The 13,787-nt window shown below is 40.6% G+C and overlaps 1 protein-coding gene and 1 gene segment (V, D, J or C); one reads left to right on the top strand and one right to left on the bottom strand.

Moving 5' to 3' along the window:
- Positions 1-13,787, top strand: part of LOC112633745 — a 674,114-nt gene that overhangs the window by 245,955 nt on the left and 414,372 nt on the right.
- Positions 2,072-13,787, bottom strand: part of ZNF280B (zinc finger protein 280B) — a 28,644-nt gene continuing 16,928 nt past the window's right edge. The window contains exons 4-5 of the mRNA XM_025400636.1: positions 8,927-9,044; positions 2,072-3,831 (exon numbers count right to left, since the gene is read on the bottom strand). Coding sequence (XP_025256421.1) covers positions 2,131-3,762 — 1,632 coding nt within the window. The 5' untranslated portion in view covers positions 3,763-3,831; positions 8,927-9,044 and the 3' untranslated portion in view covers positions 2,072-2,130. The remainder of the gene's footprint in view (positions 3,832-8,926; positions 9,045-13,787) is intronic.

Raw genomic sequence — 13,787 nt, 5'->3', positions numbered from 1 at the left:
GGATGCTAAGCTTTTAATTATCTCTTCGCAGATTTTTGTGAAAGCTTAGGAAATTTAACTAGATTGAGGAGGGAAAAAAGGAGTGGGGAGAGATAATATACCTTTAAAAAGAAATCAAGGAAAAAGGGAAAGATTTCTCCAGACCTATATCTATAGCCAAGATGGCAGAGTCCATGACTGGTGAAGACAGGTTGCTGGGCACCTTAGTCGGGGGTGGAGGTACAAAGGATGGCACCAGAACACAACCAAGGAGACAACTCCGGGAGTCCACAGAGGCACCCAAGGCTGCTGATGTTCAGGAACCAATACTCAAAAAGTACTCCAGAATACTGTGAAACAGCCCCTGGGGAGAGCAAAGGAAAGAGGTTCACCCACAGTACAGATTAGATAGGACAGATCAGATGAAGGACATTAAGTCTTAACACTTACTGAATTAGGGAGACATTTCTTGCACACTGGTATGTATCAAGTAAGACCCAAACAGCATTAGTGTCAATAAACTGGGAAACTATACATAAAACAGAAGAACTGTAAGCTGCAATACATTCATGTCCAAGGCAAGACATAAAAGTTGTAAGCTTCACATGTTCAATTAGGGTAAGATATATATGCACAGAAAAATATAAAGCCATTATGGGTTTAAATTTAGTCAGTCACCCTGGGCTATTTTTGTCCACTGTACCTACTGTTCTTGGACAGTCCTCATTCCAGCTCAACAGTGGGAAAACTAAATTTAGCCCAGTCCAGGAAATGAACAGACACCACTTGTTTGGCCCTTTTCAGTTAAAACTATGAGTCCAGTACAGTTCAAATTATAGATATCAGGGGTTCTTCCCCTTGGGAAACTTAACTTGCTTTACTGCTGTGGCTCAGAAGAATATGGCCAGTTCATTCTCCACTAACGGCTAGCCAGAAGGGAGAGGAGAGAGAATGAATCAATTTCACCTTTAGATCACAGAATGGGAAGTCAGCTAGCACCAGGCACCATTCTATTATTAATTGTATTGCTATTTCATCTCAAACCAATGATACATGGCCGCTCTTCGATGTCTACAGGGGCCCCTCACCAAACAAAAGCACTTTACTTTGAATGGTTTGGCTTCCTTGGATGTTTCTGGGTTAGGTAAAGATACTCTGAAGCAGTGTTCCTTTTGACCTGGCCCCAAGACCAGAATGAATGTGTGCCTATCCTTCAATTAGAACAAAGAGCCACTGCTCTCCCTCAACTAACTTCCACCTCCTTGGTCTCTGCTCATGCAGCAGCTTCTCTTTCAATTCCACATCCTGGCTTTTCAGAATCTTTTCAGGTTATTTTATGTCAGCACAGCAGAGGCACTTCTGGGAATTCGACAGCAAGTGGGCCAGGGCATAACAAAGCCATTCCACTCTGACTAGAGTTAACCATGAAATCTTGAATGCATGGAAAAAGCTGAAAAGAAAACTAAGTATTTCAAAAATTCTATGAATTCTGTATATAGAAAAAAGAGCTTTTTCAAGCTTAGGAGTAACATGAAATACCAAAATAATAAATAGGTGCCAGAGGCAGTGGCTCACACATCCCAGCACTTGGGGAGGCTGAGGCAGGAAGCTCCCCTAAGGTCAGTTCAAGACCAGCCTGGGCAACATAACAAGACTCCATCGCTACAAAAAAATTAAAATAAAAAATTAGCTGGGTGTGGTGGCTGCGCCTGTAGTCCTAGCTACTCTCCAAAGGCTGAGGCCAAGGAATGCTTGAGCCCAGGAGTTCAAGGCTGCAGTGAGCTAGGATCACGCCACTGCACTCCAGCCTGGGTAACAGTGAGACCCTGTCTCTAAAGTAAAAAAAAAAAAAAAAAATTAAAATTAAAAAAATAAATTAATACCTTTTTCTCTCTCACATACACACACACACACACAAATACCTTTTATGTAAGCCAGATACAGTTAACATGAACACCAGATGTTTTAAAATAACACCTCAAAATTCAGATCAAATAATATATATTCTAAATTTTGTTTAAAAAGTCATATATAATCCACTAGTTTCACTATTTTTGGTGCTACTGAATAATGTATGGTTGGTATTTTTTGTTTTTATGAGGTTTTTTAATTTGGTTTGAAATACTTGCTTTAGATTTACTGAAACTAGAATTAATGGGACTTTTTTGAAATTTTGCTTTTAGACCTGGGGAGTGATGGTTCGGAGTCAGATGTGCTCACAGTTATGGATGCTACTTCTACTGATCCTGGCTGAAGAGGTTCTAGTGACACTTGAATAGTAACTTTTGTTTCAGGAGGTAATCCTTCTAGTTGCTTAGGCTTCTTAAACATTTGATGACACTGGGTCTTGTGCTCCATTTTCTCCTTGAAAGTTAAAAACTGTAGCCGGCACTTGGAACACTGGTGTGTACTCTTTCCCCAGTGGCCCCTATAATGACACATGTATGGTGTTGCTGTTTTGAAAATTTTGAGACAAAAGGGACAAAGCAAATTCTTTGTGTTTTCATGGCACGTTCTAAAATGTGTTTCTACATCAGCAAAGACTGACGATCTGTAATGGCAAACTTGGCACACATAGGGCATTTCGCCAGGCTTATGATGGTCCTTCATGTGTTGTAAGAGGACCTGATCTGTTTCAAATGACAATTCACAGATCTTACAGACAGCAGAGGGCTCCTGGGCAGTGTGGACATTTTCAATGTGACACTGTAGCTGGAAGGGAGTGGGAAACTGCCGGTGGCAGTGCTGGCAGGTGGTGTGGTTTTCCCAGCTGTCGTTCTTTTGCTTCTCAAATTCCAAATGATGCTTCACGTGATTCATAAACTTAACATTTTTTAGAACTTTCACGCAACTGAGGCATTTAAAGGTGGTGTGAGTCTTCTGTTCTGGCTGCCCATCTCCTTTATGCTGTCCATAGTAAAAGTCACTAAGTAACACAATGGGATTTTCTTTCTTGGGATCAAAGGTCTTGTTTTGACTTGTTAGACTCAAAATGTCTGTTTTTGTCAATTCATTTTCCCTATCAAGATTTGTATTTATAGGCTTGAAATGGATATTGTCCTTTGGAAAAGCTGCTGGAAAAGGTGCTCCATTCTGAACATGGCTTAATGAGGTATGAACATTGTTTGAGGGTGTACTTTGCTGGGTATTCATTGTATGAAAGGTATCTGAAGGGGACGAAGCTGAAGAATATCCTTCCATAATTCCATCCCTGAGTTTAGCCCTTTTGGGATTTATGCTGTTTACTTCGAAAGTGGAAAGTCGCTTTGATATATGAGGACTTTCATTTATACCTCCTACTGAAAGTGCTGCACTTACTGGCTGATGCAATGAACCTGTGAATGTAATCAAAGGAGAAGGTAATTCTGAAGAGTTATTAGGCACAACTTGTGGTGAACTATTTTTATAATCAGGTTTAGACAAAGGCTCAATAATAATAGGACTATCTGTTGATCTCGATTCAAGTTGGGAAGCTGGCAGGTCGGTCACTGCTTCTGATGTAAGGGTCTCATGACTTGTAGGCTGCAATTTGTCAGCAGTATCTTTTCTAAGGTGACCATACTTTTTTCTCCTTGACCATGAACCCGGGGTGACTCTGTTCAAAATGTTTGAAACGACTGGTTTTGAATTTGAAGTCACCCCAACAAAGATTAGCTCAGCATCTTCATTTACATGTTCCACACCAACAAAGATGAGCTCAGCGTCTTCATCATCTACTTGTTTGGTTTCTTTTATGTTCTTCTGTGGTTCAGGCTCTTTCTCTTCCTCACATGATTGTTCCATTTTCTAATGTTTTTTATTCTTGAACAGTGTGGCCACAAGTCCCAATGCTTCCTTTATATAAACTGCCACCTAAGTACAAACATACATCAGTAAGTACAGGAAAATGCATTACCTTATTTAATTCTCCTCTAAAACATTAAGGTTTTTATAAACATCACTATTTTACAGATAAGAACACTGAGACTGAAAGAGGATAAATAACAGCTTAAAACCTATGATAAAAGATCAGGTTCCTATGAATCCAGAATCATAACTTTGCTGTACTGATTATGCTCTCTTCCATTAAAAAAAAAAAGAAAAATCTTCCAGCAACTAATCACTAGGCAAAATTGTATGGAAAAGGACACACATTTTTACCAGGGCATCATTGTGCAGTGTTTAGAAACATGGACTTTGGAGTTGAAGAATAAGCTGGAATCCTCAGTCTGCCACACACCAGCTGCATCCGCTTTATCAAGTTTTTTACTTTTAAATGTATTTTGCTATCTTAAAGGCAAAAATTCTATTTCTTAGACTTATAGTAACAGCTGGTTTTTTAAAAGCACCACCTATTCAATGGCAGCTTGATTTGTAGTGGAATTGGAAAAAAATTACATTAAATGTACATATCTCAATTGATTCATATATAGTAATCCCATAAACATTAGTACAGAAAAGAGGTATTAAATTTATAGTTAAGAGTACCTACACATAGCCAACAAACAGCATAGCACAATGTCAAGTGTCAGGCAGATAATCTCATCCCAACTCATGGCCTTAATTATAATCCATTCACTAATGCCTCCTAAATTTTTCCCTCCAGTCCTGACTTACCCACTGAACTTAAACACAACAGTGCTTCCTCCCTCAATCCACCTCAGTCTCTTCTCCACATAGCAAGCAGATTGATTGTGTTAAACAAAGTCAGACTGTATCATTGTTCAGCTCAAAACCCTCCAATGGCTTTCTGATTAACTGAGAGTAAAAGACCAAGTATTACCAATGCCTAGAAGACCACACTACCAACCCCACATACTGCTCCTGCAGTTACCTCATACTACTCTCCCCGATCTACTTCACTCTAGCCACACTAACCTCCTTACTATTTATTTTTTATTTTAATTTTTTGAATTAAATTTTATTTTTTTGAGATAGAGTCCCGCTCTGTCGCCCAGATATATAACTCAGCTCACTGCAACCTTCCAGGTTCAAGAGAGTCTCCTGCCTCAGTCTCCTGAGTAGCTGGGACTACAGGTGCGCTTCACCACATTCACCTAATTTTTGTATTTTCAGTAGAGATGGGGTTTCACCATGTTGACCAGGCTGGTCTCGAATTCCTTCTCCTGATCTGTGTGCCTTGACCTCCCAAAGTGCTAGGATTATAGGCATGAACAACTGCACCTGACCCTCCCTGCTATTTCTTGAACATACTAAGCTCTTTTCCTTGCTCAAGGCCCTTGTTCCCTCCAATATGAATGATCATTTGAGTAACTGCATGGCTAGCTCCTCACTGCCCTTAGAGCTCTATTCCAAGTATCTCTCAGTGAGGTTCTCAAATATTCCAACCAACCTCTAACCCACATTCCTAATCTCTTTTCCCTTTTCTTTCATCCCCAAAGCCCTATCATCATTTAACATATTACAATCCTATTTATCTTGATTATTTTCTAATGTCCATCCAGTGGAACACAAAACTCAAAGGACAGGTATTGTATCTTCTGTTGACTGTTGTATACTCAGCACAAAGAACAGGGTCTGACACAGGACAGCTGCTCAACAAATACAGAATTTGTTAAATGAATCAATAAACAGCACTCTCCTTCATAAGATCCTTTATTTTTAAAGAAGATTATGCTCCATTAATTCCACATTTTCTATAAATTTACTCTAAGAACTTTATCCGTTGGAAATTCTGTAGGCCGATAAAGGACTTAAAGCAAGCACATACACATAAATAATAACTACCTTTACTACACAGGCTGAATTCTAAAATTTTCCATTTCATTTTTTTTTTTTTTGAGATGGAGTCTAGTTCTGCCACCCAGGCTGGAGTGCAGTGGCATAATCTCAGCTCACCTCTGCCTCCCAGATTCAAGCAAGTCTCTTGCCTCAGCCTCCAGGGTAGCTGGGATTACAGGCACATGCCACCACACCCAGCTAATTTTTGTATTTTTAGTAGAGAAGGGGTTTCACTGTGTTGGCCAGGCTGATCTCGAACTCCTGACCTTGTGATTCACCAGCCTCAGCCTCCTAAAGTGCTGGGATTACAAGCATGAGCCATGGATTAGAAGCCCGAGCTGCGCCCAGCCTCATTTTTTAAAAATTAACCAATGACCCACAAAATCAGTTAAGCTTCATTACTAGGTCTATTAAAAAATAGAGAGTGAAAACATGAATCCAATGAGACACTTTAATTCTTAAAGACTAAGCAGTTAACAGCAATAGCATCAGATATAGCTGTGCACTAAGTCAGTTTTAGCAGAAAGAGCACAAAACCAGACTTCAGGAATTAGGCATGTCAGTGCTAACTCTGTCTACAAACCCTCCATATAACTATAGTAAATCATAAACGTTTTGGCGCTTTAAAAATTAATCTTCAGATTGGCCGGGCACGGTGGCTCAGGCCTGTAACGCCAGCACTTTGGCAGGCCGAGGCGGGCGAATCATGAGGTCAGGAGATGAAGACCATCCCGACCAACATGGTGAACCCCGTCTCTACTAAAAATACAAAAATTAGCTGGGCGTGTTGGCGTACCTGTAATCCCAGCTACTCAGGAGGCTGAGGCAGAAGAATAGCTTGAACCTGGGAAGGAGAGGTTGCAGTGAGCTGAGATCGTGCCACTGCACTTTAGCCTGGGCTAAAACTGGTCTAATAATAGCAAAATGTAGGCACTAGAAACAAACCAAGGTTCATAACTCACCAATTTCTAAAAACATATCAAGACTCACTGTATCCCAATGTGGACCCTTCAAATCAGCATAATCCAAAGCATAAAAATTAAACTGACATCTAATATATGCCATGCACACTGTTTTAATTTTAATGAGGATATCAGTATCTAATTTTGGAACATAGACAATATTTATTCCTATAAATATGTGTATCACCTTGGAAATGAATTTTAATAGGAATACAACATTAAGCATAATACAAATTATGTATTCTTTTCCTTATTTACTCTAAAACTATTATTTTGTTTGCCTATTTCTGGTCAGATATTGTGCGAAGCACAGAGTAGACAGTGGCAAATGCATGAAATATACAAACTGGTGTATCTTGAATAGTGATTTACAACTTAATTAGTAGATATATAATGCCACAAAAAAATAAGGCAGATATGAATACACTGCTCTTTGGAGTCAACTAAAATTGGTTTACTCTGTCTATATACAACCTAAATTGCCTAACTCCAGGTTGATGCCACCTAGCCCAGTTAGCCCAGTGTTTCCTAAGCATTACTGACATTTGGGACCAGATAATTCTTTGCTGGGGGTTGTCGAGAGCACTATAGGATGTTTAGCAGCATCTGTGATCTCTACTCACTAGAAACCAGCAGTAATTCCCCAGGGTGGCAACTAAAAATGGCTCCAGGAATTACCAAATGTCCTGTGGGAAAACTCGTGCCCAAATCCAATCTTCTTCTCAGGATCACTTCTACATTTCCAGTAACTACCTTCTAGGTAATTCTAAATGTATTTTCTAACATCCTCTCTAAAGAAAATATCTGGCTGGGCACGGTGGCTCACACCTGTAATCCCAGCACTTTCAGAGGCCGAGGCAGGTGGATCACAAGGTTAGGAGTTTGAGACCAGCCTGCCAACATAATGAAACCCTATCTCTACTAAAAACACAAAAAATTAGGTGGGCGTGGTGGTGGACACCTGTAATCCCAGCTACTCATGAGGCTGAGGCAGGAGAATCACTTGAACCCAGGAGGTGGAGGTTGCAGTGAGCTGAGATCACGCCATTGCACTCCAGCTCGGGTGACAGTGCGAGACTGTGTCTCATAAAAAAAAGAAAATATTCTAAATCAAAATCATTAATATTCTCCAATATCCTAAAAAATTAGACTATACTCTGACAACATGGCCATTAGATTTACCTGAAAATTAACTAGTTTATTATTGTTACTATTTTTTCTTTTTCAAGATGGAGTCTTGCTCTGTTGCCCAGGCTAAAGTGCAGTGACACGATCTCGGCTCACTGCAACCTCTGCTTCCCAGGTTCAAGCTATTCTACTGCCTCAGCCTCCTGAGTAGCTGGGATTACAGGTACGCCAACATGCCCAGCTAATTTTTGTATTTTTAGTAGAGACGGGGTTCACCATGTTGGTCGGGATGGTCTTCATCTCCTGACCTCATGATTCGCCCGCCTCGGCCTCCCAAAGTGCTGGCGTTACAGGCCTGAGCCACCGTGCCCGGCCAATCTGAAGATTAATTTTTAAAGCGCCAAAACGTTTATGATTTACTATAGTTATATGGAGGGTTTGTAGACAGAGTTAGCACTGACATGCCTAATTCCTGAAGTCTGGTTTTGTGCTCTTTCTGCTAAAACTGACTTAGTGCACAGCTATATCTGATGCTATTGCTGTTAACTGCTTAGTCTTTAAGAATTAAAGTGTCTCATTGGATTCATTTTTTCACTCTCTGTTTTTTAAACCTGTTCAAACCTCCTCTACCTCCCAGAAAAATGTCAAAGTACCTTATAAGCCATTTTAAATAACTTTTAGAGCATTGCTCATTCTACCTTTTATGTCCATTCCTATTAATGGCCCCCAGCCCAGGCCCCAACTTCTAGGTTTAGGTCCATTGGTTACTGCATTTTTGTACACCTGTACTAGTCCCTAAATTGTTCTCTTTTCTCTGTCCTTCAAATTATATAACACACCACCACTAGATGGATCTTAAAACACAACTGTAATTATATCAGTGTTCTATTCCTAAGCATTAAATGATTCCTCCAATTCTAGACAATATTTCAGGTATACATAATTTGGATTATACAATGGCTGAACTGTGTTCCCCCCACCCCCAAATGTGTATACTGAAGCTATAACCCCCAATGTGATGGTATTTAGAGAAGGGGCTTTGGGGTGATAATCAGGTTAAGATGTAATGAGGATATTCATGAGGATAGGGCCCTCATGATATGATTGGCGCCCTTATAAGAGCAGATACCACAGACCTTGGTTCCTCTCTCTGTCATGTGAGAACACAGCAAGAAGGCTGTCACCCACCAGCCAGGAAAAGAGCCTTCACTAAGGAACCAAATTGTCCAGCACCATGATCTTGAACTTCCCAGCCTAAAAGTGTGAGAAATGAATTCCTATTGTTAATAAACCATCAAACAAACAAAGAAGAAAAACTTAAACTGGGTTCTAATAACACTGCTGGGCTTCCTAACCAGCTGCTCTTGGTTAGATTTTTGGCTGTTGTCCATACTGATTAACCCGCCATCCAACTATCATTCAAGATGAGAAAGAGGAATAGAGCAAGAATCAGGAACAAAGCTAATAAGTTAATGAACAAGTTCATTAAGAACAAGAGTAGTGGCCGGGCGCGGTGGCTCAAGCCTGTAATCCTAGCACTTTGGGAGGCCGAGACGGGCGGATCACAAGGTCAGGAGATCGAGACCATCCTGGCTAACATGGTGAAACCCCGTCTCTACTAAAAAGTACAAAAAACTAGCCGGGCGAGGTGGTGAGCGCCTGTAGTCCCAGCTACTCGGGAGGCTGAGCCAGGAGAATGGCGTAAACCCGGGAGGCGGAGCTTGCAGTGAGCAGAGATCCGGCCACTGCACTCCAGCCTGGGTGACAGAGCGAGACTCCGTCTCCAAAAAAAAAAAAAAAAAAAAAAAGAACAAGAGTAGCATTAGACGATGAGAGTTTTCTTCTCCTCTAGATGTCCAGAGACCCTTCTCTACAAATGTCCACCAATGGATGCATAAATACTTATGTTCCAATTTACCAGAATCTTGAGATACTGGGGTAGGGAGGTTAGACATGCAAAGATATATCAGATCTAACGGGTTTGTCCTCAAAAGTCAATTCACACCCCCGTGATGGGAGAAGCCAATAGGAGGGCTTCAATTCCAAAGAAAGCTGAGAGATCGGTGGATGATAACCCACCTTCCAGATTATTTCTGTGCATTCAAACAATGGCCCTTCTAGTAGATCACTGTTATAACCACACACAAGTTTTTTTCAGGCATCAGTCCCACTTGAGTAACCTTTGTGATTAGATTTCAGGCCACCAGGACTCCTGTGGTACCTATCCCTACTATCTTCCCTTGCCTATCACTTTCTTCACCCCACTGCTGCTTTCTCAAACTCCTGCCCCACCTCCCTCACTCTCCATCTACAGTACTCTTGTCCCCCAGCCCCACCAATAACTCTACACACTTGCTGTCTTAGAATTGAATGCTCATTAAACACAGATCCTTGCAGTAAATGGGAGTTTTACAGTATCCTTAACACTACAGCAAACATTTGTATTCCATCCAGGCCAACTAAATAAAACACAAATAACTTTTTCATAAATGTTTTTTAATAAATGCTTTTTCAAAAATAAGCTGAGGATGGTAGAGGAGTGTAAAATAGGGTTGAAACTAGCCTGAGAGGCCAGGCGCAGTGGCTCATGCCTGTAATCCCAACACTTTGGGAGGCCGAGGTGGGTGGATCACTTGAGGTCAGGAGTTCGAGATCAGCTTGGACAACATGGTGAAACCCCATCTCTAAAAAAAATACAAAAAATTAACCAGGCGTGGTGGCGCACACATATAGTCCCAGCTACTCAGGAGGCTCAGGCACAAGCATCTCGGGCGAGGTTACAGTGAGTTGAGATTGTGCCACTGCATTCCATCCTGCGTGACACAGCGAGACTCCATCTTAAAAGAAAAAGAAAAAGAAAAAAAAGGCCAGGCACAGTGGCTCACGCCTGTAATCCCAGCACTTTGGGAGGCCGAGGTGGGCGGATAACCTGAGGTCAGAAGTTCGAGACCAGCCTGGCCAACATAGTAAAACTCCACCTCTACTAAAAATATAAAAATTCGCCAGGCATGGTGGTGGGCGCCTGTAATTTCATCTACTTGGTAGGCTGAGGCAAGAGAATCAATTGAACCCAGGAGGCGGAGGTTGCAGTGAGCCAAGACTGTGCACAAGACCGTGCCATTGCACTCCAGTGTGGGCAACAAGAGCAATACTCCATCTCAAAAAAAAACCAAAAAACAAAAAAACAAACTAGCCTGAGAGTCTAGGAGGGGAGTAACTATTAAATCAAGGTCGTTCCTTATCAAAAGACATGACAATTTCCACAGACTACACTGAGAGAAAAATGAAGAATTTACAGATCCTTTCTACTATTTCCACTCTTGCTACCTTTCTGACCTTTTTTCCCACTATTCTAATCTTCATTCACTTTAAACCAGCCACACTGGCTACCTTGCTATTCCTTCACAGTCTCTGCCCAACACTTATGTCCCCATGGCTAACACGGGGACATTTTATCCCCTTCAAGTTCATGTCCAAATTTACCTTCTCCATGAGACTTACTCTAACCACACTACATAAAATTACAATTCTCTTATACCTCCTCAACTTCGAATCCTGCTCTATTATTTTTTTCCTAGTTCTATAACATCATCTTCCATTTCACCAGAGAATTTGCATTTTTATTATACTTACCATCTTTCTTTCTCTACTGGACTGTTAGTTCCTTCTGTTGGAGTAGTTTGTTTTTGTTGTTGTTGTTCATTTTTGTCTGTTGTGTTCACTGATTTCTAAAGTGTCTAAAGCAGTGCCTGGCACACAATAAGCACTCAAATATTCATTAACGGAAAAATGTTATCTAGAAGTAGTTAGAAATCAATTCAAAAAGGTAGACTGAAGGAAAAAGTGGAAAATGTTCAAACATGGGAAACAGCCAACTTTCAAGTCTGGCCGCTCCTAAAGTGTACCCTTAGAGGAAATGTGACAGTCCCACAATCCTGGGGTTCAGAAGAAAAATGTGTATGGCCAGATCTCATCATAAGGACCAACAGTTTGGGGAAGCCTTTCCTCAGAAGAGTATGTGTGTGGTTAAAAACTCGCATGTGGTTATAACAATGATTTACTAGAGCTGGGCACTGTGGCTCACGCCTATAATCCCAGCACTTTGGGAAGCTGACGCAGGCGGATCATGAGTTCAGGAGTTTGACACTAGCCTGGCCAACACAGTGAAACCCCATCTCTACTAAAAACACAAAAATTAGCCAGGCATGGTGGAACGGCCTGTAATCCCAGCTACTCAGCAGGAGAACTGCTTGAATCTGGGAGGCAGAGATTGCAGTGGAACGAAATTGCACCACTGCACTCCAGCCTGGGTGACAGAGCAAGACTCCGTCTGAAAAAAACAAAGAAAAAACAATGATCTACTAGAAGGGCCATTGTTTGAATGCATAGAAATAATCTGGAAGGTGGGTTATCATCCACTTACCTCTCAGCTTTCTTTGGAATTGAAGCCCTCCTACTGGCTTCTCCCATCATGGGAGGTGAGAATTGATTTTTGAGGACAAACCCGTTAGATGTGATATGTATTTGCATGTCTAACCTCCCTACGCCAGTTAGAGTTATGCATGGGATCTACTTTTTTTTTTTTTTTTTTTTTGAGACGGGAGTCTCGCTCTGTCACCCAGGCTGGAGTGCAGTAGCGTGATCTCGGCTCACTGCAACCTCCACCTCCTGGGTTCAAGCAATTCTCCTATCTTGGCTTCCCAAGTAGCTGGGACTACAGGCACATGCTACCATGTTCATCTAATTTTTGTATTTTTAGTAGAGACAGGGTTTCACCATATTGATCAAGCTGCTCTCGAACTCCTAAACTCAGGTGATCCACCCGCCTTAGCCTCCCAAAGTGCTGGAATTATAGGCATAAGCCACCGTGCCCAGCCCGGGATCTACTCTTAAACAACAGAGAAAATCAGTCATTTTTCCCCTTTTCTTTCCCTTCCTCCTATGAGCAGAATCTTGGTCAGAAGAGTCTACAAAGGAGATTTGACAGGGTGGCAGTTCAAACTAAAAGTGGTCTGATAGTTCAGAGTAAAGTTTCTTCACTAAAGCTGAGTTTTTAAAGGGCTTGAAGAATGATTTAAAAAGGGGTTGTGGAAGACCACAAAAAAGACAACTAAAAAAATGCGTAACAAAGTCAACAGGGTGAAGTTAAGGGGAATGGAGGAATAAGGACCTACAAATAGCTGCTCCTTCATAAAAGCAAAGAGAACACTAGCAAAAACTACAAAAATCACATTTTTCAGATCCTGGAAATTAACAAAAGCTTGTAAAAATCAAAAGATTTTATTACAAAATGGTTTGGCAGTTCCTCAAAATGTTAAACATAGATTTATGGTCCCAGAAATCTACTTCTAAATATACACTCAAAGAAACAAGGGTACTCAAGTACATGTATACATGTTTATAAGCAGCAATTCATAATAACCAAAAGGTAGAAACAACCTAAATGTCCATCAATGGATGAATGGATAAACAAATCATGGTATGTACATACAATAGAATGTTTATTCAGCCATAAAAGAAATGACATACTGATACATGCTACAACATGGTAAACCCTGAAAACACACCATGTGAAAGAAGTCAGGCACAAAAGCTCATATACTGTATGATTTCATTTACAGGAAATATCAGAAATAGATAAATCCATAGATATTAAACAAAGATTTGTGGTTGCCAAAAGATAGGAAAGGTAAAATGGTGAGAAACTGCTTAATGGGTAAAGGGGTTTTACTTTGGAATGATGGAAATGTATCAGAACTAGATAGAGGCAGCACACGTACAATATTACAAATGCACTAAATGTCACTAAATTGTTTACTTCAAAATAACTGATTTTATGTTATGTGATTTTCACTTCAATTAATTTTTTTTTAAAAATAAAGAGGGGCCATTACTACCAACCACACAGAAATAAAGATAATTATAAAGGAATACTATGAAAAATTGTCTGTCAAAAAATTAGATAACCTAGACGAAACAAATTCCTAGAAAGACACG

This window comes from Theropithecus gelada, chromosome 10, assembly GCF_003255815.1.
Source record: "Theropithecus gelada isolate Dixy chromosome 10, Tgel_1.0, whole genome shotgun sequence".
In the NCBI taxonomy this organism is placed as follows: Eukaryota; Metazoa; Chordata; class Mammalia; order Primates; family Cercopithecidae; genus Theropithecus; species Theropithecus gelada.
This window is presented reverse-complemented; position numbering and strand designations above follow the sequence as displayed.